The 22,078-nt window shown below is 35.8% G+C and overlaps 4 protein-coding genes across 5 annotated transcripts; all 4 read right to left on the bottom strand.

Moving 5' to 3' along the window:
• Positions 1 to 4,382: 4,382 nt before the first annotated feature.
• Positions 4,383 to 5,225, bottom strand: LOC115993756 (60S ribosome subunit biogenesis protein NIP7 homolog). The gene has a single exon (XM_031117731.1). The coding sequence runs from the start codon at positions 5,087 to 5,089 to the stop codon at positions 4,526 to 4,528; it is 564 nt and encodes a 187-aa protein (XP_030973591.1). The 5' UTR covers positions 5,090 to 5,225; the 3' UTR covers positions 4,383 to 4,525.
• Positions 5,226 to 5,467: 242 nt separating this feature from the next.
• On the bottom strand, positions 5,468 to 10,431 carry LOC115994257 (glutathione S-transferase F13-like). Its single transcript, XM_031118325.1, has 3 exons — positions 7,797 to 10,431; positions 7,584 to 7,632; positions 5,468 to 6,796 (listed from the first exon to the last, which is right to left on the bottom strand). The coding sequence occupies exons 1-3, from the start codon at positions 7,941 to 7,943 to the stop codon at positions 6,345 to 6,347; spliced, it is 648 nt and encodes a 215-aa protein (XP_030974185.1). The 5' UTR covers positions 7,944 to 10,431; the 3' UTR covers positions 5,468 to 6,344.
• Positions 10,432 to 14,968: 4,537 nt separating this feature from the next.
• Positions 14,969 to 16,180, bottom strand: LOC115994330 (protein SRC2-like). Its single transcript, XM_031118421.1, has one exon. It carries the CDS (start codon positions 16,015 to 16,017, stop codon positions 15,190 to 15,192), a length of 828 nt encoding a protein of 275 aa, XP_030974281.1. The 5' UTR covers positions 16,018 to 16,180; the 3' UTR covers positions 14,969 to 15,189.
• Positions 16,181 to 17,311: 1,131 nt separating this feature from the next.
• On the bottom strand, positions 17,312 to 21,624 carry LOC115994329. Of its 2 annotated transcripts, XM_031118420.1 has the most exons (4): positions 21,400 to 21,624; positions 20,284 to 21,268; positions 19,491 to 19,994; positions 17,312 to 19,349 (listed from the first exon to the last, which is right to left on the bottom strand). In XM_031118420.1, exons 2-4 carry the CDS (start codon positions 21,209 to 21,211, stop codon positions 17,773 to 17,775), a joined length of 3,009 nt encoding a protein of 1,002 aa, XP_030974280.1. In that variant the 5' UTR covers positions 21,212 to 21,268; positions 21,400 to 21,624; the 3' UTR covers positions 17,312 to 17,772. The 2 variants fall into 2 exon arrangements, with proteins under 2 accessions (XP_030974280.1, XP_030974279.1); XM_031118419.1 differs by having other exon boundaries at positions 17,312 to 19,994.
• Positions 21,625 to 22,078: the final 454 nt, after the last annotated feature.

Raw genomic sequence — 22,078 nt, 5'->3', positions numbered from 1 at the left:
ACCTAAGGCTCAAAGACACAGCCTTTAATGAGCATGGAAATTGTCTCAGTCTCTAGGTAAAATTAATTGGGATGTGGAGTCCAGATGTAGCTCGAATAATAACTAGAGCATAAAATCGGGCAACGATGGACTCCTTCCAAAGATATTAATCAGATAAATGGGAAACCCATCCATCAGATCTTTTCTCTCCATCTTTCTTTCCCAGACATGTAACAGTCCCTATCATGATGACTGTGATAGAGACTTGACTATGTCTGGATGACTAATTATGCAGTAAGAACCAATAATATAAAGTGCACAAAGGAGAAAAAGAAACAAATATTCTTAGGGAGATGGCCATTAATAAGCAGTTTCAATTCCTGCATTGGAAAGCCCTTCATGCATTTCTCACTTACCTAAGGCTCAAAGACACTTCCTTTAATGAGTATGGAAATTGTCTCGGTCTTTAGGTAACATTAGTTGGGATGTGGAGTCCAGATGTAGCTGGAATAATAACTAGAGCATAAAATCGGGCAACGATGGACTCCTTCCAAAGATATTAATCAGATAAATGGGAAACCCAACCATCAGATCTTTTCTCTCCATCTTTCTTTCCCAGACATGTAACAGTCCCTATCATAATGGCTGTGATAGAGACTTGACAATGTCTGGATGACTAATTATGCAGTAATAATCAATATAGATAGTGCACACAAAGGAGAAAAAGAAACAAATACTCTTAAGGAGATGGTCAATAATAAGCAGTTTCGATTCCACGATTGGAAAGTATTACTCACTTACCTAAGGCTCAAGGACACTGCCTTTATGGTAGCAGTTTAACATTGCAAGTATATGCAAAGGAAAAAGCAAATATCATTCTAAGCATATTTGAAATTAAAGATATGTCTCAACCATATAATTCTAACAAAAACACACGCTTATAAAAATGACCAAGGGCTCGTTTGGATAGGCTGTTCACAAAGGTACATTTTAAAAACGAGCGTTTTTAAAATGTGTGTTTTGAAAACATCATTTTAAAAACCATAGATAAGTGTTTGGATAAAATGTAAAAATATGCGTTTTTTATTTTTAAAGTTACATTAAGCGTTTGGATAAGCTATTTTTAAAAATGGCTGTTTTGAGTGTAAATTCCAAAAAAGGACTTAACTATTTTGTTAAGGTTATTTTGTCATTTTTCCTTTAATCAGTGTTTTTTTTTAATTATTATTGAAAATAATTTATTAACAATAATAATGTTGTCGTTGTTGGAATTCATGAAGAGAAATTTATATAATTTAAAATTGAAAAAAAAAAAAAAAAAAAAAACTTCAAGAGGAAGATATTAAAATGATTAGGAAAATAATTATATTAAAATAATTACTAAAAAAAATAAGCAGAGCTAATTATCATCAAAGTTAAATTATGACATATGGATCCAAAGCTTATTGACTTGTTTGGCTACAAAGCTATTGCCAATGAATATAAAGCTTAGGAAGGCTGCACAAAGCTACATCAGTAGAGCACCTAGTCATATATTATCTCAATCTTAGTAAGATAATGTGCAGGTAAGAAAAACAAAACGGAGCAGGCTCACGAAATGCTAAAAACAAAACAGAGAAGGCTCACAAAATGCTGAAAACAAAACTAATGGAGTTCAACTATTATGCAAAATGCAATGAATCGCATCAATTATGATGGAAAGCTTAAAGGCCACATCTAGAAATTTTTAATAATTTTTAATTCCAGTTAGTTGTATTAGCAAAAAGCTCTAACTCGAATGCACTCCCTCCTCCAATAAAAAAGGGGATAGAGAGTGAGATCATAGGTTCAAGGCTATTGGATGCATGTGTAATTTACCAATCCACAATAAAATTTCCCTCTATACAACCTTCCACTAACCAGCTCAAATGATACTCATATGGCACAAAGAAATGGAATGATGCCTTGTTGGTACCCTCGGGGTCTGATTTCCACCCGGGTTCCTAGAACCTAGTAACCAAACTATTAAAAATTTGGACAGTACTGATTATTGGTATGTTTCTCCTCTCTCTTTCTCCCTCTAACACTTGTACACAATCCAATATGGTGAAAATAACAAGGTGAGGCAACAGGACTCTTGGAATCCAAAACAGTATGAGCAAAAACTGGAATCCAAAATAGTATGAGCAAAACTTAGCTTACCTTATGAGCAACAGGGTGTATTGATAGAATTTCAAAACATTGCTAATCCAATCTGCAATTAATTCTAATGTTTGGAAAGCTCTTTGTGAATTGAAGACTATGAAAATTATGACTCATTTCATTAATAGTAAGATGTCTCGTAAACAAACAATTATGATGCACATTTTCAAGCGTAGGATAGTGCATCACAAACACCATCAAACTTATTGGGTTGTAACATACTTAGAAAGAAATTGAACCCCAAAAAAAGTGAAAACCCCACAGTAATGGGATACTCTCTTTCGTTAGTTTCCAGCACAATATCAAGTGTTATAAATTGTGCTAGATATTGGGCCCAGGCCAACCCAATCAGGGAGCCATTATGAGCCCAACCAAGCTGAAGGGAGCTTACTCTTCCAAGCTATTATGAGGGATTAGGAAAAACACATCATTAAAAAAAATGGCAAGTTCTCTTCAAGAAGAATTTACTACAAAAACAACTTGATTAACTGAGATACACATCCTAATAGTCTTCGAAGTACCTGCATTTTCACTCACACAAAGATTATACCACATACAGCCACTGCCCCCAAGATACTTGACTACATAAAACCAGATCTTCAGCTTGAGATTAATGCACAAAACATTATGGAAAAAATAATGTGAAAAAGAGAGAATCAAATTAAGGCTTAAATTAGTCTAACCTCTCAAATAAAAGCTAAACTTCTTATAAGACACAAGGGCAAGTGCAACTCTACAAACTCAGCTAAAATATATGGTTCATATATGTGTATTGAAATATATGGTTCATGTAAAAGATGTATCCAATATCTGGTCATATAGAAGCTGACAAACATGATAGCAGACTTCTTGGTAAAGACCACAAGTAAAATTCTTTATCATTCCAATTTTTCTCCATAACAGCAAATTGTTAGTTTCAATAAATAGTATTTTTGCTCTTTTCCCCTTTGTTATCAGAACTATGCCCACTACAAGCACATAGAGATAGACATTCTAACCCTCAACTCCCCAGCAGCACACATAAATAGATTCCAAAATCTGTCAAACTCGGAGGGCCACCTCGCATAGAGAGGATACACAAACACTATACTGGAGGTGCATTTACAATACCCATTAAGCTTTTTATCGCTAAAGAATGTTAAAAATTGAATTTTTATCAAAAGCCCGTAAACACAATCATGATTCTTGAATGAGAAACATAATAAAGAAAACTCCTTCATCCATTTATTCCCAACCCACCAAAAACAAAACACAGGGGTCTGATTCCAATGATATCTATGTGTCTACAAATATAAAGCAATAATTATAATCAAAACCCAAAATGGGCAGGTCTCAAAAGCAGCCAAAAACCCAAATAAATCCACAACCCATGAAGAAACAAAAACAGCAGCAGCAACAAATCTCTCAGCCAAAATAAGTTCTAAAATTTTGATTCAAATTCAAGCAATCATGTAACCCACCAGTAAAAAGCCCAAATCTATAACATAAATTCAGCAGAAGAGGAATGGAGAATTGTTACCTGGCAAGCAAGATGAAGAACAAAGCAGAAGTAGGAACAGAGAATTGAGAGCCCATGGAGACTGAAAGAACAGAGTAGCAGATATACATGGAGGAGTATAGACTAACTGAGAAAATAAAGGAGGAGATATACATGGGGGAAGGGATAAAGCTGGTATTTCCTATCGTATTGGCGCTATTTTTTATCATATTGGTGCTATTTTGATTTTCTGAAGAAAAAAAATAGCGGTTAGCCCATCTGCATTTCTGAAAAGCCAAAGCTTCGCAGAGTTTTGCAAACGTGAAAATTCTGGATTTTAAAAACGCAAACATGCTGATTTTGTGGAGCCAACCAATTTGGCAAATCACGTTTTGTCTAAAATGCGCGTTAAGGATTTGTAAACAGCCTATCCAAACGGGCTCCAAAACACAATGTCCACAGAACCCAACAAAATGTCTTCTTGATTAGTAAAGTTACTAATTTTAACTAAAATTTCAACAAAATCATCAAAATCTCACACAAAACACAGCCCCATATTAACCAAAATCGGATAAGACACATTTTACACAAACCCAGAGATATCACCACAACAACACCAATCGATTTGCCAAAACACCCCATCAAAACCCCAATTCCAACAATATCACAAGCACATTTAAACTCATTAATGAGAAAATAACACAAACATAACCATATAGCAAGAAATACTTTAGGTCGCAGCATATAACAGACAACAAAATTCTCATCTTGATTAGTAAATTTACTACTTTTAGGTTTCAACAAAATAATCAAAATCCCACATAAAACACAACCTAATATTACCCAAAAAAAAAACACATACCCATTTGCCAAAACCTCCTAAACAACTCAAAGCTCATCCTCCATCCTCAAATACTCCCCAATATCAGCCTGGTGAAGCACCACAATCCCATTGGGATCCAACTTCCTACAATCCTGAGTACTCTTAGCCGAAATACCAAAGCCAAGAGGCACATCCGACATTGAAAACACCACAACCCCATCACCGGGAGCAATATTCTCAGTAATCCTCCCCAACCCACCTTTCAAAACATGGTTCCCATACAAAAACGCCATCTCCGAGGTGGGTTTGAGCCAAACCTTGTGTTTCGCATTGGCAGCCAGCAAACTCAGCGACTGGACCGTGAGGTGGAAGCTGCCGCCATGGGTGTACTTGCCGATACACGTGCCGAGAGAGACAAGATTGTTTCGAGCGACGTTGGTGGCGCGCTTGACCAAGGACTCGCTCACGTAGTAGACCTTGTTCTTGTTGATGCGGAAACAGTAGCGGCTTGGGTTGGAGCCAGGGCCTTCGTAGGAAGGGTTTTCAACGATGTTTTTGAGGTTGTTGCCTGTGAACTTGAAGAGCTTTTCGAACACTGCTTTGGTCTCGTCCTCGTCCAAAGGTCTCATCTTTGGAAAAATATGGAAAGAGTTGGGGGCTATGAGATGAGATGAGAAGAGAAAGAAAGATACGTTGGTTTGGGGTTTTGTTCTGTTCTGCTCCTTCTAGGGTTTTACCGGGGCCAATAGATTTTTTCTTTTAGCAATGCATAAGCCCACTCAATACTAAAGACCGCACTATCTCTCTGGATGGGCCGCTCCTAAGAAAACTAGCAAACGTTGTTGCAAAATAGGGCCTGAAACTTTGAGAGGTTTGAAAGGAATAGGAAAAAAAGAAGAAGAAGAAGAAAGCCCTACTATATTCAATTCTGATACGTATTCATTTATAAGTTCTACTGTTCTAATCATTATCACTTAAAGTTAAAAATATTGTCGTCTAAATAGTATTGTCACTTTTAAATTTTTAATTTGTAAGAAGAATCAAAATTCAAATCTCCCGTTTCTCATTGTTTGTAACTATTAAACTATAAAAAAATTATTATTACAAATAATTAAAGAAAGAAAAGATGGCACGGCAATTTATTAATTAGAAGAAAAGGATAACATCATACATAAATGCAAGTCAGATGCATATATGTTACTCAAATATGTTGTTACACTTTGGGGAAGGTTCGTATCAGTGCTATACTTCAAGATGGCTAGTAAATTAGAAGGTTATTTGTATTTATTTTTTTTATTTTTTATCCACTTATATAGTTATGCCAACTTAGTATATACTCAATGTAAATGGGATTCAACACATGCCCATATAATGCATTTACTATTCAATGACAATCAAATGCATATAATATGGGATATAATAATCTCCTTACTTAAATCTCTAATGTCCTTGACATGTTCATGTTAAGCTATAGTATTCTCGAGTCACAAGGCCTTACCAAATTGACCATAATACCATTCACAACCCAAGGGAAGGGAGCATAATATTTGTGTATATGTGATTTGAGTACTTTTTTAGGTTGTGATAAAACGGTATCAAAACCAATCTAATAAGATCGTGTTGATCATAGGCATGTCAACGTAATGAGAACATTAGGGATTTATGCGAAGAAAATTGCAATACCTTAAATTATGCAGATTTAGAAAATATGATATTTTGCAAGATTATACTAAGTTGATTAGAAATACATAGATGATAAATATAGATGCGACTAGCTCTTTCTCAAATCGTGGCACATGCTTATTATTGCTTAGCAACAAAAGGAAGGTAGTTACTGAGTTATTACATATTGATAGTATGAGTTTGACACCCTTCAATTCATCCTCACAAAAGGGACATGGTTGCTGAAATTTTAACAGTGGCAGGCCTCAAGGAAATGTCATTCCACCAAGCACTAACATGGGGACGAGAAGTGATGGCATTGGCCTTGCTAGTTTTCATGAAGTAAACAAGGGGAGGAATGTGGTGCAGATCAGCCAAGCTATAATTTTCTCCAGCAAGGTACTTAGATTTAGACAACCTCTCCTCATACACGTCCAGGACTTTTCCTAGCTTTTCCATTTCAGTTTCAATAACTTGCTTATCAGGAGCTTTCCCATACTTTGGAATGACAATTATTTGTCGAAGAATTACTGAACTTGGACTGTCAAATTTATGTGCCTCCACTTCCATCCATGTCTCCACAAGGGCAGACTGTGTAAAGCTATTGGATAGGAGGAGATCAGTCCCAATGTCCTTGTGCTTGCGTGCTAAGTACCGGTTAATTGCCCTTGATTCTAGTCAGAACAGTATGTATCACACAATTAGTAAGACCAAATTATGCATGATTTAATATTGGCTTATAGAACCATAACCTGAAATGTTTGATTCGAGGTAATCTTTTAGAATTCTTGAAAAATTGCAGGAATTTCTTCGGAACATTTTCATGTTTGGTTGCAAAAGGCATTAGGAATCCTTAAGAGAATCCAAATGCTATGGATTATGAGCATTTGGATGCCTACAGAAACTCACATTTTTGTTTTGGTGTGAATTTGGATTACTTTTTTAAAATGTGGGTAATCCATATTCCTCTGATTTGGGAAATTATTATTTTTAATGTGAAGACAATACTCTTAGTTTAATACCCTGTGTCTAAGAAAAATATATCTATTCTCTAATATAATGTAATATCTTTTATTTTTTTTTTACACTTAAGATTTTAGAACACCATTGAAATGCATTCACATTACAAGGAGACTGCTCTCCTGTTACACAAAATAAAAATTCTTTCATTGAACCTAGGTTTGATTTAATCCAACATGTTTTATTTGTAAGAAACCACATAAAAATAATGGATAATATCCTTGACATTTAGTTTATGAACCTAAAAATATTTTAGAAAGACTACATAATTCATTAGAATTTCTAAAAATAAACCAAATATTAGGATCTCATATTCCAAGGAATTTCTAAGAGTTCTAATTAAACCAAATGTGAGCATAACTGCATAATTGCCTTTTCAGCCATCAATTCTGAATAAGTTGAATATCTGTCATGGAAGAGTCTTTGGTTCAAAAAACTTACCAAAAAGACTAACTTCACCATCTTCGAAAGCTGGTATTTCGCCAAATGGCTGAAAGTGAAATTGAAGTAAAAGGGTAAAAAATTCTATTTTATTATCTTTCTGAAAGTACTTTCTGAAAACATAGCAATAGCAACTGATATAATAAGAAACCCAAGAGAGAAAATAAGATTCAGCAACCAAAAAACAGGAAAAGATTTTAATGGAGCTCTCACATTTAGTGAACGAAATGGCTGTTGTTTGTGGGCACCAGCAACCATGTCAATTGGCAGGAGCTCATAATCAAGGCCTTTCTCGCAGAGGCAAATCAAAACTCGTGCGGTGCACGTGGAAAATAGAGCCCCATGAACCTTAATTGCCATGACTAGCTAAGCATGCAAGAAATTTCTTGTTGAAAATTAAGAGTGAGTAGACATGAGGCCCAGGTCTTGTGTTTAAATAGATGAACAAGAATTGGTAACTTATGCAGATTTTTATCTTTATGTATGATGTATTCCTTCTCTTATTCTTTGTTTTCCTAATATTCAATGCTGCCGGACATTTTGTTGTTTTGTTAACAATAATGCTGGAGAAATATTTTCTTTATTATTAATTGTTTGAAGCTAAGCAAACTTTGATGCACATGCTGCATGCAAGTCACTTTCTACTTGCTACAACTACAACTAGAACATATTACAATATAAAAACTTCAATGATTGTACTTATTCTTGTAGAAAATTACATTGGAAAGCTCATTCGTGGATGTTGATAGAACAAAAAATGTATTAACAAAATAATAATAATTAAGTTGACCATCTGGCCTCTTCACTTTTCAACCCAAAACAACAACAATCAAATATCAATGATCACAAGTGTGTACTCCATTTTGATGAACCTATTCAATAGCTTTTGTGTCAAGTGAATAAATTAATCTGGCCTCTCACACGTAACTACAAAAGCATATGGATCAATCAAGGGTAATATAGATCCAATATTTATCCTCGTTTGTATCTAAAACAAAGGTTCATCAATCATCGTTCGCCATTAGATAGTGTCAGGTTCAATGTTGGTAAATTTCATGACAATATAAAATGTCATTTGTGTCTTTAATGTGTCTATGAAGATCAAATCAATGTCTATGAAGATCAAACCAAGTTCAAGCCAGTTTGCCTAAAAAACAACTTAAGAAAAGAAAGACTAACAGTACTCAACTGACTCTTGATCGAGTCTTGATTGATCAAAGATCGACTACCACTCAATCAAGGCTTGATTGATTGAAAATCGTGGCTGAAGTCTTTTAAATTCTAGAAAGGTGTATGTGCTAAGATTTTTGTACCCTGCTTACATCAAGTATAAAAGGGACTATTATACACTATTTCTAGAGGCATGCAAGTCACTTTCTAGTTGCTACTACAACATGTTACAATATAAAAACTTCAATGATTGTACTTATTCTTGTAGAAAATTAGTTTGGAAAGCTCATTAAGTGAAGTTGATGGCCAAAATGGGCATTTTCTCCTTTCGTCCAAAACAAGCAGCAAAATGCCCCTGTTTTGAAACTATCTAGCAAAATACCCCTGTTTTAAAACTCGATTTTTAAAAAATCAAGTTTCAATAAAAAAACTCGATTTAATGAAAATCGATTTACTTGCAAAATGTTACATGGAACTCGAGTTCCATGTAATTTTTTTTTTTAAAGTTCTTTCACCTGCTTGCTATCAGCAACCAAGATAATGTATTATCATACAAGAATGATAATAATTAAATTTAATGGGAATGTCTGCCACACTTCACACTCTGTTCAGAATTATCCACACTAATCTTCCTAACTTTGTGTCTTGGTTGCTGCCTTCATTAGGATATGTGTGTTGAAGGCTCTAAGTCATGGCGCAATTAATACAAATGAGCTTCATAAAATAGTGATGAATGTTGAAGGCTTTGAAGAATACATGCTTGATGAAGCTTTTGATCATTTGGTTAATGATGAAAATGCAGGAAGGGCCTTTATGGCTAAAAATGATAGGATGAGAAAGCTTTGGTTGGAGAAATTTTTCAACAAAACCTTCTAACTTGAAGTTGCTGGATACATTGTGTGAAACATGTTAGTGGTACCATGGTATTCTTTAGGTTATTAATAATTATGGAACAATTTCATATTTTGGAAGATTATGTGTTAATGTTAGCTATATTGTCAATGTCTTTGGGTTTTGTTATTGTAAGTGTGCTTATGGATGGTTATGCAACACTGATTGACATGTTTTAGAGTTATTATGGAATAATGTTATATTTTGGATTCATTATGATTATGATAATGTTATATTTTGTCCAGATATATTTTTGCAGGTTCTGCTGTATTGGTTTCTAAACTATTCTGCAGGTTCTTTCATTTTGTTAATTCACGGTCTCCGTTGGCAAGGGCCAGAAAAAGAGAAAGCATGTCGGTGATGTCTCAAATGCTTTATAGAATTTTTGGCTTCAATTCAGTACTGTGGACATGTTCCATGACCCAAATGGACATTTTGCTACTAGAAGAAGGCAAAATGATATTTTGCTCTGCTGAACTCCCTGTGTAGCTGCATTAGTCATGACTATTACAAGAAGTGAACTCACTAGATATCTGCATGGGGCCAGAAACGTTGGGTGCCAGCTGTGGTCTTCAATCTTTGTTGTTATATATTGATTCATCTAGCACATTCTTTGACACGTTCATATATTGATATTTTGATATATTGAATCTTTGTTGTTATCAATGATTCATCTAGTACAGTCATCTAGTACATTCTTTGACCCATGTTCAATACCTGGATATGTAATTGAGTAGATGATGTGTGTATGAAGATAATACTAGATAAGTGCCTTTGATCACTTATGTCTTGCTCTTTCTTTTATTGTAGACACCTGCGTTTTTTAAAATTCATAATTTTTGGAAAAATCATTTAGATATTGTACTTGTATTAGATTGTGAGGAATCTTATGGAATTGAATATTTGTATTAGTTCTGCATCAAGAATTTGGTTTTATCTGGGTGTATATGTAGAACCGAGACCAGTTACCCGTGCATATATTATGTTTACAGTGTCTAACTTGTACCAAGTATGTGAAACATTCATAGAATGACCCCAATGTCATTGTTTATGGACAGAAATTGGACTATTAATTTTTTTTTTTTTGTTTTCATTACTAAACACTTGAAATTCAACGGATGCCATTTTCCATAGTTATTAAACTCTGGACTTTAGCCATTGGTGATGTCTTAGTACAATTTTAAATTTTTACCCTTTTTTTTTTTATTATTATTATTATTATTATTTTTTTACATTGTGCCAAACATTGGAAAATATTTTACACAACATTTTCATATACACTGCCAAACACTGTAAAATGAAAATATTTTACATGTAAAATATTTTATCTTTGCAAATATTTTACATCGAAACAAACGGAGCCTTTGGCCTCTTCACTTTTCACCCCAAAACAACAACAATTGAATATCAATGTTCACAAGTGTGTTCTCCATTTTGATGAACCTATTCAATAGCTTTTGTGTCAAGTGAATAAATTAATCTAGCCTCTCATATATCGAATGCATAAAAGGCTTATTACTTTATCAGAGCACGTAACTACAAAATATTAGCTTACATTCAAAATAATTGTTAGTTACTTTTTCTACATACTCAAAATTGACCACAATTAAGCATATGGATCAATGTTGGTAAATTTCATGACAATATAAAATATCATTTGTGTCTTTAATGTGTCTATGAAGATCAAATCAAGTTCAAGCCAGTCGGCCTAAAAAACAACTTAAGAAAAGAAAGACTAACAGTACTCAACTGACTTGTGATCGAGTCTTGATTGATCAAAGATCGACTACCACTCAATCAAGGCTTGATTGATTGAAAATCTTGGCTGAAGTCTTTTAAATTCTAGAAAGTTATATGTGCTAAGATTTTTGTACCCTGCTTACATCAAGTATAAAAGGGACTATAATACACTATTTCAAGAGGCATGCAAGTCACTCTCTAGTTGCTACTACAACATATTACAATATAAAAACTTCAATGATTGTACTTATTCTTGTAGAAAATTAGTTTGGAAAGCTCATTATGTGAAGTTGATGGCCAATATGAGCATTTGCCCCTTTCGTCCAAAACAAGTAGCAAAATGTTCATGTTCTGAAACTATCTAGCAAAATGCTTCTGTTTTGAAACTTGATTTCTAAAAAATCTAGTTTCAATGAGCAACTTGATTTAATGAAAATCGAGTTACTTGCAAAATGTTACATGGAACTCGAGTTCCATGTAATTTTTTTTTAAAAGTTTTTTGCCTATAACTCGATTTTCTAAAAATCGAGTTTAGAAACTCGATTTTTAGAAAATCGAGTTTAAAATAAGGACATATGGCTAAATAATTTTAGAATAGGGGCATTTTGTTATTTGTTTTGGGCGAAAGGGACAAATGCCCATTTTGGCCTGAAGTTGATAGGACAAAAATGCAAATAAATAAATAAAATAAGTTGACCCTCCTCACTTTTAACCCCCAAATTAACATCAATCAAATATCAAGGTTCCCATGTGTGCCGTTTATTTAGATGAACCTATTCAATGGCTTTTGTGTCGTTGGTGTCGAGTGAATAAATTAATATGGTCTCTTATATATCAGATGAATAAAATAATTATTACTTTATTGAAGCACGTACCTACAAAATATTAACCTACATTTAAGAAAATTATTAGTACTTTTTATACATACTCAAAATTGACCCTAATTAAGCATATGGAACACTCAAGGGTAATATAAATCCAATATTTTTATCTTGGTTTGTATCCAAAACAAAGGTTCATTAATCATAATTAGTCATTAGATGGTGTTAGGTTTATTGATGGCAAGTTTCATCACAATATGAAATGTCATTTGTGTCTTTAATGTGTCCATGAAGATCAAATCAAGTTCAAGCTAGATTGAGTAAGAAGCATCTCAAGAAAAGCAAGATTAATTGTACTCAACTGCCTTTCGATGTAGTCACGATTGATAGAAGATCAACTACCACTCAATCGAGGTTTCATTGATAAAAAATTGTGGAGTATTTTAAATTCTAAAAAGTTACATGTGCTTAGATTTCTGTCCTGCTTACATCAAGTATAAAAGGGACCATTATGCACCATTTTCAAGAGGCTTTAGAGGTTTCTATTGTACCCTAAGAGAGAAATCATACAAGCCAAAATTAACACATCCCGTGAATTCAAATTGAGAGATCTTTAACATAATTATTGTAGTTGAAGATGATAAAATATAGAGCCTGATGGGCCTACCTTAATGGGCCTGACGGATTGGAACTGTTGGGCCTGTGTAAAGATAGTCTCACGCGCTTTGAAGGCCCATCGCTGACAGACATAGTGAGGGCCCATGATCCGAAATCTCTATCGCCTAGAAAAGCCCTAAGATCAAAAAAGGGAAATCCTTGCTCACCACGCTTTGGAGAATTTGTATTAGAGTCCCACATGGAAAAGATTTGGAGATCAAGAAGAAAAGCCAACTCTCCACCACTATAAAAGGACTAACATTTTCGCAAATCGAGGTTCGATTAATTGACCCTCTCTAGCGCTCTAGAAGTGAAGAGACGAATTCTGACTTGACCTTCGGAGAGTGTTTGGCCGGCACCACACCGGTGCTCTCTAAAGGTTTTCTTTCGATCGTTCTTGTTGTGCAGGTTCGCTTTGAGTCGCGAGTACGGTGTGACCTATTGGTGACAATTTTCAACGTCATCAGTAGTGTTCAAGCAGTAAAATTGAAATTCACAAGATCCCAGTGTTAATTTTGTGGAATGAAGTTTCAAAAGGTTCTTAGAGTGAAATAGAGGTTCCGGCCGTTATAGTGGGTCTGTCATTTGTGGAACATCCATATAGTTGAAGAGTTCATAGATTATGAAGTAATAGTAGGTTTATACTATAAGTCAATTTTCAAGTTGTATAGTCTAGATAAAGACTTTACTTGGACGGTAAACTTCTCTTACTATAGTGGATTGCTCATCCCTTAGTTTTTCCCATGATTTCCACTTCGTCATCACATCACCGTTCTCTTTTCTGTGTTTGATTGAATTGCAATTGGTGATGCCCTATGCCGTATATTTAATCTCCTTCCATTGGTTAAAATGAATTTGATTAATATGGCATTGTTGGACTTGGACTTAACTAATAAAATCTGTTGGGTCTAAATTGCCCAACAGATGGCAACCATACATCACCTCGTGATTTTTTCAAGCTGAACACGTATGGTTTGGTTGTGGGTCGTCCAAGACCAATTGGTGCCGGCGGGTCGACTCAAGGTTGACTCAAGATCACGAGGAAATATGGATCAATATTCAATGGGTTTCTCTAGAAACATAAGAATGATCCAAAACCGCTTAAAGTTGAACTCTGGAGAATTTGAGATGGAGTAAACCAAGCCCTTCAATTATGAATAAAGAACTTGATTGTTGATAGATCGACGCTTAAATTGTCCTTGACTTGCTTAACCATTGGAATTCACTCACTGTTTGCACTCACAAATACAATACCTTTTTGTCTAATTGCATATACCTGTTTAGCCAGTTGGGACTACTTTTGTTTATTTTTTTGGTTATGTTTTGATTGTTTTCTGATCTGTTGGCTTTGTAACCTTTGTTATAAGCTAACTTGAGGCTAATGTAATGGGGGTTGCTTACCCCTTACTCTTTAGCGTACCAGTAGTTGATGAACTAAATTGATAAATTAATAGTTGATTAACCAAATTAAACTTGATCTAATATTTCAGAGACTATATTAATAATCATCATAGTCTATGTCTAGCTATTTAGAAGAACAAAACCAAGGGAAAAATAGAAAAACCTTGGATCGTTACAAAACCTTGTTTTGTAAAATTTCAAAGAAGGGAACGTGTTATTGAAGTTCATAATTGCGGGTCCAATTTTCCCCTGGATCAACCTCCCTGATTATATGTCATGTTGACCTTAAAACGATCGCCTTCAGAGGACATTTTAAAACCCTATTCCTATTCTTTGTTTGTTTTCAGCTACTCGGAAATTTGGAATCTTGGATTGAAGTGTCAAACACGTTGTTGAGCCACTTGCGAGGAAAGTGTTGCTTTCTTCACAACCCTCAATAAATTATTGATGAGCCAATAGGGAGGAAAGTATTGCTATCTTCACAACCCTTAATAAATTATTGATCTAATACTATAGATATTATCCAGCCAGTTGATGCCTTAAAAATTCCATGGAATATTCTCACTGGCTCAAACTCCAAAAGCAAAGCATGAATACATACAAACTACAAAGTATATTAACAAATTAACAATTAACCCCTTTTGGTTTTTATACAAAAAAATATAAGCCATATTACCAAATTCAAACCATTCCTACCTAAGCATGTGTAAAATAATAGTAATATGAATACAGATCTTTAAACATGATGCCACATGAATCTCTCCTCAAACATACAAGAAAATAGAGAAAATTTAAAAGTTTCATAATAACTATCTCCTGATACAACCAGTATATGCATTATTTTCTTCGCAAACATATAAACCCATCAAAGAAAAAAAGTCTTAACAAAAACATTAAATTAAAAAATAAAAATAAAACAATAATAATCAAAAACCACCATCAAATCCTCCATCAAACCCACCACCATAATCACCCATATCGGACACCATATCTCCAATCAATAGCCCTCCAAGCGCTCCTCCTAGCAGCCCAGCTCCTAATCCCATCCCAAACTTGTTCTTCTTCTGGGGTTGTTGTTGCTGCACTGGTGGTGGGTACCCATATCCTGGCCCAGGTGGGTACCCATACCCTTGTGGAGGTGGTGGTGGGTACCCACCATATGGTTGTTGATACGGTGGTGGTGGTGGAGGATACCCATATCCTGGTCCTGGAGGAGGAGGAGGAGGAGGGTATGAACCACCATATGGTGCACTAGGCCCCACCACAGGTTTGGCTACAGGGTAAGCAGTAACAGGCTCATCCCCATAGACCTTTGGAGCCACTGCTGCGTTAGATACTTTCTCACCAAACTTGTAAGAAAAGTTCAATTCACCTTGGGGTTTTCCTGAGGGCTTTCTCACCTGGTAAGACACGAACTTCATGGACTTGTCTCCTTTAGAGTTGAGAAGCTCTTGGATGGGCACATAGACAACACCGATGTCTTTGTCACCAAGGCTACGGTCACAACGGAGCTTGAACTCGAGGCTCAGCCGGTTTTGCTGGGCTGCATACTCTTCTATGGTGAATTTCATAGGGAAATTCCATGAGGGGCTGGTGCCACTGTCTTTGGCCACGTTGGTCTTGGTTTTCTGCTTGTGGTGGTGTGAGTCTCCAGAGAGTGAGACCACTACGTACACGTCCATCTTCGAGAAAAGGTTCACATCTTTGAGGTCTTTGGCAGAGACTACGTTCAGTTCTAAGGTTCTGTACTCCATGTTTTGAGATTTGAGAGAGAGAGAGAGAGAGAGAGAGAGAGTTCGGTGGAGGAGCTTGGCAACCTACAACTTATCAATTATTTATGGTGAACTGGTCAACGATATGAGATCTGACTTTTGTGCAAGGGGGTAACAATTTAGATGGATGATTCGAGGTAGGTGTTATTTTTATACGGAAAAGTATTAAGTATGGTTCTAGTGGCTTCTTGTAACTTGTAAGGTTCATTGATTGGCTGAGAGGTCTTCTTATCTAATTGTTTTGGTGTGAGCTAGACAAGTCTCAAGTCCCATGCGGCGTTGACGACTTCCGTGTGAAGAATAGTGACTGCGACAATCCAAGTACCGACGCCACATGTAACACGTTACACGGTCATGCGGGAAATTTTCGTCGTAATTGCCTTTCTATTTTTTCGACGAAGAAACCACTCACCCGGAATTAATCATGAGCACCAACTAGAAAATAAAGATAAAATGCAAAAACTAAGAAATCCTACCAAAACTTTTTTTTAAATATCCAATTGGCACCTATGCAGTATGCACAATTGCTGTTATAATATAGTTACTAAGAGAATTGTGCGCAAACAATCCATGGACATATAATTTATCATAATATAGTTACCAAGAGACTTGTTCAGTTAAAACGAACGTTGAAAAGAAGAAAATAATTTAGAGTAGGAAACTTTCAAAAAATGTTTGAATATCATTTGTGTTTAGGAAGCAAATTAAATATTTTTGAAAATTTTGTGTAGTTTCTGATTTTAGCGCAGATCTAATTTTTATATTTTATATTTTACCCCCAAAAAATAATTAAAAAGAGAACAGGAATTAATTATATGCCCAAAAAGTCCCAGACACCCGCAATAACCAAAAAATTAAAAAAGGAAGGAAAAAAGGAAAATTAGAATAGAAAAAATATTGTTATCTTACACAAATTGAACTTCTCAATCGGGTAAACATAGGATTCTTGAATTATGGTTATCTTATCTTCCCATCTGCACCACCTTGATTTTTAATTTTTTTATAATGAGATTCTACTTATAAGAAAAAGGAAAAATTGAATATAATATTACATTACTTGGATTGAGATTAAGTCCTCTCACAAATTTTTTTCACTTTTTACTTTTCTTAACCTTTTTTAATCAATAATTGAGATTGAAAGTTGGTTTTTTCAACTCTCAATCTCGACAATTGAAAGAAATTGAATATCTCAACCATGGAAAGGAATTGTGTCACGTGCAATACCCTATAGTCGAATGTTCAATAGAAATGATAGGTGCCATGCAATTTACAAAGCTATCCAAAGGACGTGGTGGCAATTCACAAGAAAAAGGAGCTACAATATATGTGCACTGTGTGCCTACTAGGAGATGCCTCAAAACACAAAATAAGTTCCAAACCAAATGCATAACACAATACCATCCAATTCCAATATAAAATACCTTGTAGATTTTGCATTGGCATATGGACATAAAAGAGAGGAAATTTTTCTTTCCACCTCGCTAAAGATGAACTAATATAGCCATATATTCAAAACTATGTCAATGTGCCAACTACTTCTATTCCTCTTGATCATGCTTCATGCTGTCTAAAGTTTAAACTGTACATTCCTAACACTAACTTCTTACTCAAGTATCAAACTAGTGGGTCTTTTCACATGATAATACTCCAACAGGTTTAGTTTAGGGTTTTGCGTACTCTTCTATTTTACCGGCTGCAGAAAATCAATGGCTTCAGTGTATAAACTATTCACCAATGTCATATGTTACTGGTTGAGTTAATCAGAGACAGAGGCACATATCCTAACGAGCGCTTCAACTCATGTACAATTTCACTACACTTGGTCAGAAGGTTTAACATTTGATGGGAGATGTCTACACTTTGGCTAGGGGTGGAGTAATACGTGTGATTGTTTCTAGACCCAACTTGGAAATGCTGAAAATCACAAGCTTGAACAGATTGAAGAAGCTCACTGTCCTCAAAAAATTGTGAAATTGGGTTAGGGAGATCAATGGGAGGAGGCAAAGGTGAAGGTATAGCTTTGTGGAAGTTCCTAACATTGACATTGATAGTAGAAAAGGAAGATGATGAACTACCAGTTGGATTGTTACCATAGGAGTTTTTGATGCCACTATCAATTGCAAACTGCTCACTTTCACTACTTTGATTCCCACCCAACATTAATTTTACGTGTAAGGTTGAACCAGGTATACCTGTGATGGACCTCAAGTCATCACCCGGTGGCTTCTGCAGAGATGACTTTGGCTGAAACTCTGATTCTACAGAATTGCAGCTGCTCAATGATGTCAAATGTGGAAACTTATATTGGGCCTCTTCTTCAAGCTGCTTGCCTAGCTTATGCAATTCTGGTTCCAGAGACTCTAGGGTTTGCAATTGGTAATATACCTTCACATTTCCAAACAGAGAACTACTTTGGACAGCATACCTATATGCTGCCTGAGCATCAGAATTGTATTTGAAAACAATATGGCATTTTGAGGCTTTCCAAGACACATAAGAGGCAGAATGATCGAGGGGACCAAAGCGTGCAAATTTTGCTTTCAGCTCTGAAACTGATGGAAGAGCCGATTGACGTGGGAAATTCATCGCTAGCATTGTAGGTACAGGAACCATTTTGGGAGTAATTGGCTTCTTTAGCACATTTCTTTCCTTCTTTTTTGAAACTGTCTCACCTATTTCCTTACAGTCTCTTCCTTGAGACTTTATAGGCTTTGAGTTGCTAGCCTTCTTTTCTACAGTCAATGTCTTCAGCTCATTTAGGTGTTTTAGTCTCTTTGTGGACATATCTTCCCCACAATCGAAGATATGGTCAGACTTTGCATAAAAATCAGATTTCAGCCGTTTTTTGGGTGGTTTAGAAGAAAGAGGCAGGTCCTGAGCACTACTAACAGGATTGCTCTCAGTAGCCAGAGGAAATACATGAGGTTTAATGGGCTGAGTTTCAATCAACACTGGCTCTTCAGAAGAAGATACAACCAAGTTTCCCTGATAGACAATAGATCTAAATTGCAAAAAAAAATTAAGCACAATTGCAGGTCTGTTCTGTTCCACGTCATGGAAAGGATTTAGTGCAAGAGCTAATAGATCAGAAATTAACTGAGGAAGTCCAGTTTCAACATTTCTTGTATCAAAATTTTTCTGTCTAGCCATGGAACCAGAGGAAATGGTATGGCAGGCTTCAATTGCTTTCTCCTGTTGGTCCATTGGTGAATCCTCTCTATGAACTAAAGCAGTTGGGCTAGATTCTTGAGTCGATTGTCCTGCCAATGCCTTGAATGTAGCAGGTTGAAGGAGTTTATATGAAGGCTCTATGCCTGCATCCAAATTAGATTTTGTTTTCTTTTTCTTATTTATATCTACCACATAAGCTTCCTCATAACTCAAGTCCACTTCAGAACGTTTAAGAGCCTTTGGGTTTTTATACATATTGTGACTATCTGTAGAAAGAACATTACCAGGTTGTGAGGTGTCCAAGGGAGAGGCAATTCTGCCAGCCAAATGCATGTTCTCAGGCCCATTATGATTTTCATCTGTTTTCAGCATTCTTGGCTGAGCTTGTTGGAAATCTTGAGAACTGTCAGTTAATTTTGTCCTATTTGATTCAAGTTCTGCTTCCTTGTCCATGGTTACACTCTCTTTGCCAGCAAGCCCCGGATTAAGTGGCATACTCACTTTGCTAAATGTGTCAATTCCATCCTCTTTGCCTGCAAACTCAGTATTCATGAAAAAGTGTGGATATTTCCCTCCCAAGACATGCTCTCCATCTGACAAGGCTACTTCCTCATACATTGATGGGCTTAGGAAACTTAGTTGCTCTTGACCAAGGTGATCGGCTCTCAAAATGTTGGGATCATCAACCTGTTTAAGAAAATACTGATCTCTCTTACACTGAATTTTTATAGGACTTGTAGACTTCTTGCCAAAAGCTTCATCAATATGGGGAGAACCACTCAAGGTTGCTGCAAACAGTAACCGAAAGACAGTATTAGATAAAGGGAGGAAATAAAAACTGAGGCTAAGCATTCATCAAAAAACAAGAAGGAATGTCATTTTTGATCTCATGCACATATGGAGACTTGGAGAATCCATACGTATATGCATGTTGAAATGAACCTAATTTCCACATATTAAATAGTCATCTTAATGCAGTGCATCTACCTTGGTTGAGCAGATGTTCAGGGAATATGATATACATGAACAACAAAACATATAGCAGAATATTCAGGTATAAAGATAATTAAATTATACCTTGAGACAACAATTCTTGCTGATTTAAAACCCTCTTTGAACTTGCAGGGCAAACTTGATCAATCCCAGATGCAGGTGAGTAGGTCTCGTTGGACTTCTCAAACACAGCCATCCGATAGGCAAGAACTTTAGCCATACTTTTAATCCAATCAACATTTCCCTGCAACTTACTACACGGCATTAAAGCCATTTGCCACACAAAAGAAAGCATCTCAAGTGGAAAAAACTCATCTCTAGCCCTTTGAATTTGCTCCGTCGAGTACACCCCATGAGGGTCATAACCTCCCACATCAACCGCATAAAACCCATGAGCATCCACAGGCTGAAAATTAGAAGGGTCGCGACACCGGCATTCCAATCCTAGTGCAGCCCTTCTACAGGCCTCATTCTCCGCATCCTCAACAGCACTCACAAAAGCCTTTGCATTCGTTTGCATTGATTTCTCAGCATAGTGAGGATCAAATGGGATAAGCTCTTTCGCGTTTAACCAACCATAGCTACCATCCCCGAAGAACGCTACCAATACATGCCCTCTTTTCTTCGTTCTACGAACCGAAAGCACTGCAAATGCTTCATCAAATATTTGACCCGGCCACCACGGATACGATTTCACCTTTCCCCACACCATATCTCCCACCTCATACTTCACATTTTCTTTGAAATCATCACTCACAATTTCACCCATTTTTGTTTCTCTACTTACCCTTTCTACCAAATTCAAACCACTATTCCCCATACTATATACCATACTTGCAGTCTCTAATACAGAATCAATTTCTTTAGAATTATCAATCTCACAGCAAACACTAGTTCCCCAAGAATCACTGTTCCCATTTCCTAAATTTTCAACACCAAAATTACCAACTCTGCCACTACCAAAAACCCCACCTTCCAAAACCCTAGCTTTCTTATTAGACCCCATCTTCATATACACCAACTCTCAGTCTCTCTCACACAGACACACACAAACACTTCAAATCAAAACCTGAAGAGTGGAAAATGAGTAAAATGACAAGATATTCAGGGCACATTGTATAAGATTATGGAAATGAAATGAAATCGAAAGCCTAAAATGCTAAAAGTGAGACTGAAAGTCGAATAAAGATATACATGTACCTCTCATTCTCAAGCTGGTCTTCGAAGGTAATCCAAGAGATTTGAGAGGCTCAACCATTCCACCATTTCTAATCAAAATGTGCTCAAAATTAGTGGTTCATTATTTTGACATATCGGCTTCAAATCAAAAACCCTAGAGAGAGAGTAGATGGTGATTTTAGATTTGTGCGTGGAAGGGGATTTTTTCCTGTATGGGATAAGCATATTACGCAGTAGGACACCGGACAGACATGTAGCCTAAATTGGAAGAGCGATGGCATGGTGTGGTCTTTTTATTATGGTACGTGTTTCAAAAGTGAAATGTCAAAACTAACCTTTTAAATTTTTTATTATTTTTTATATTTTTTTATGGGTGAGGCTTAGGATCAGTGTCCCATTGAGATAATGACATGTGTCCATTTTTAGACACATGTCACCATCTGACCGGGTCCAGTGTACTGGATGCACTAGACCTAAATCAAGTCAATTTTTTTATAATATAGTTTCATTATATTTCGTTAATTTCTGATGATTTTTTTTATCATCAAATTAAAATATTAATTTATTTTTTATATATGCGAAAATCAAACTTCATATCTCTTATTCAATTATAAGAGACTTTACTGCTTACTAGAAGCAAGAAAAAGAAAAATAGAGTATGCTGTTTTATTAATGGGGGAGACTTTGAAAACACGAAAGG

This window comes from Quercus lobata, chromosome 6 (genome assembly GCF_001633185.2).
Source record: "Quercus lobata isolate SW786 chromosome 6, ValleyOak3.0 Primary Assembly, whole genome shotgun sequence".
Lineage (NCBI taxonomy): Eukaryota > Viridiplantae > Streptophyta > Magnoliopsida > Fagales > Fagaceae > Quercus > Quercus lobata.
This window is presented reverse-complemented; position numbering and strand designations above follow the sequence as displayed.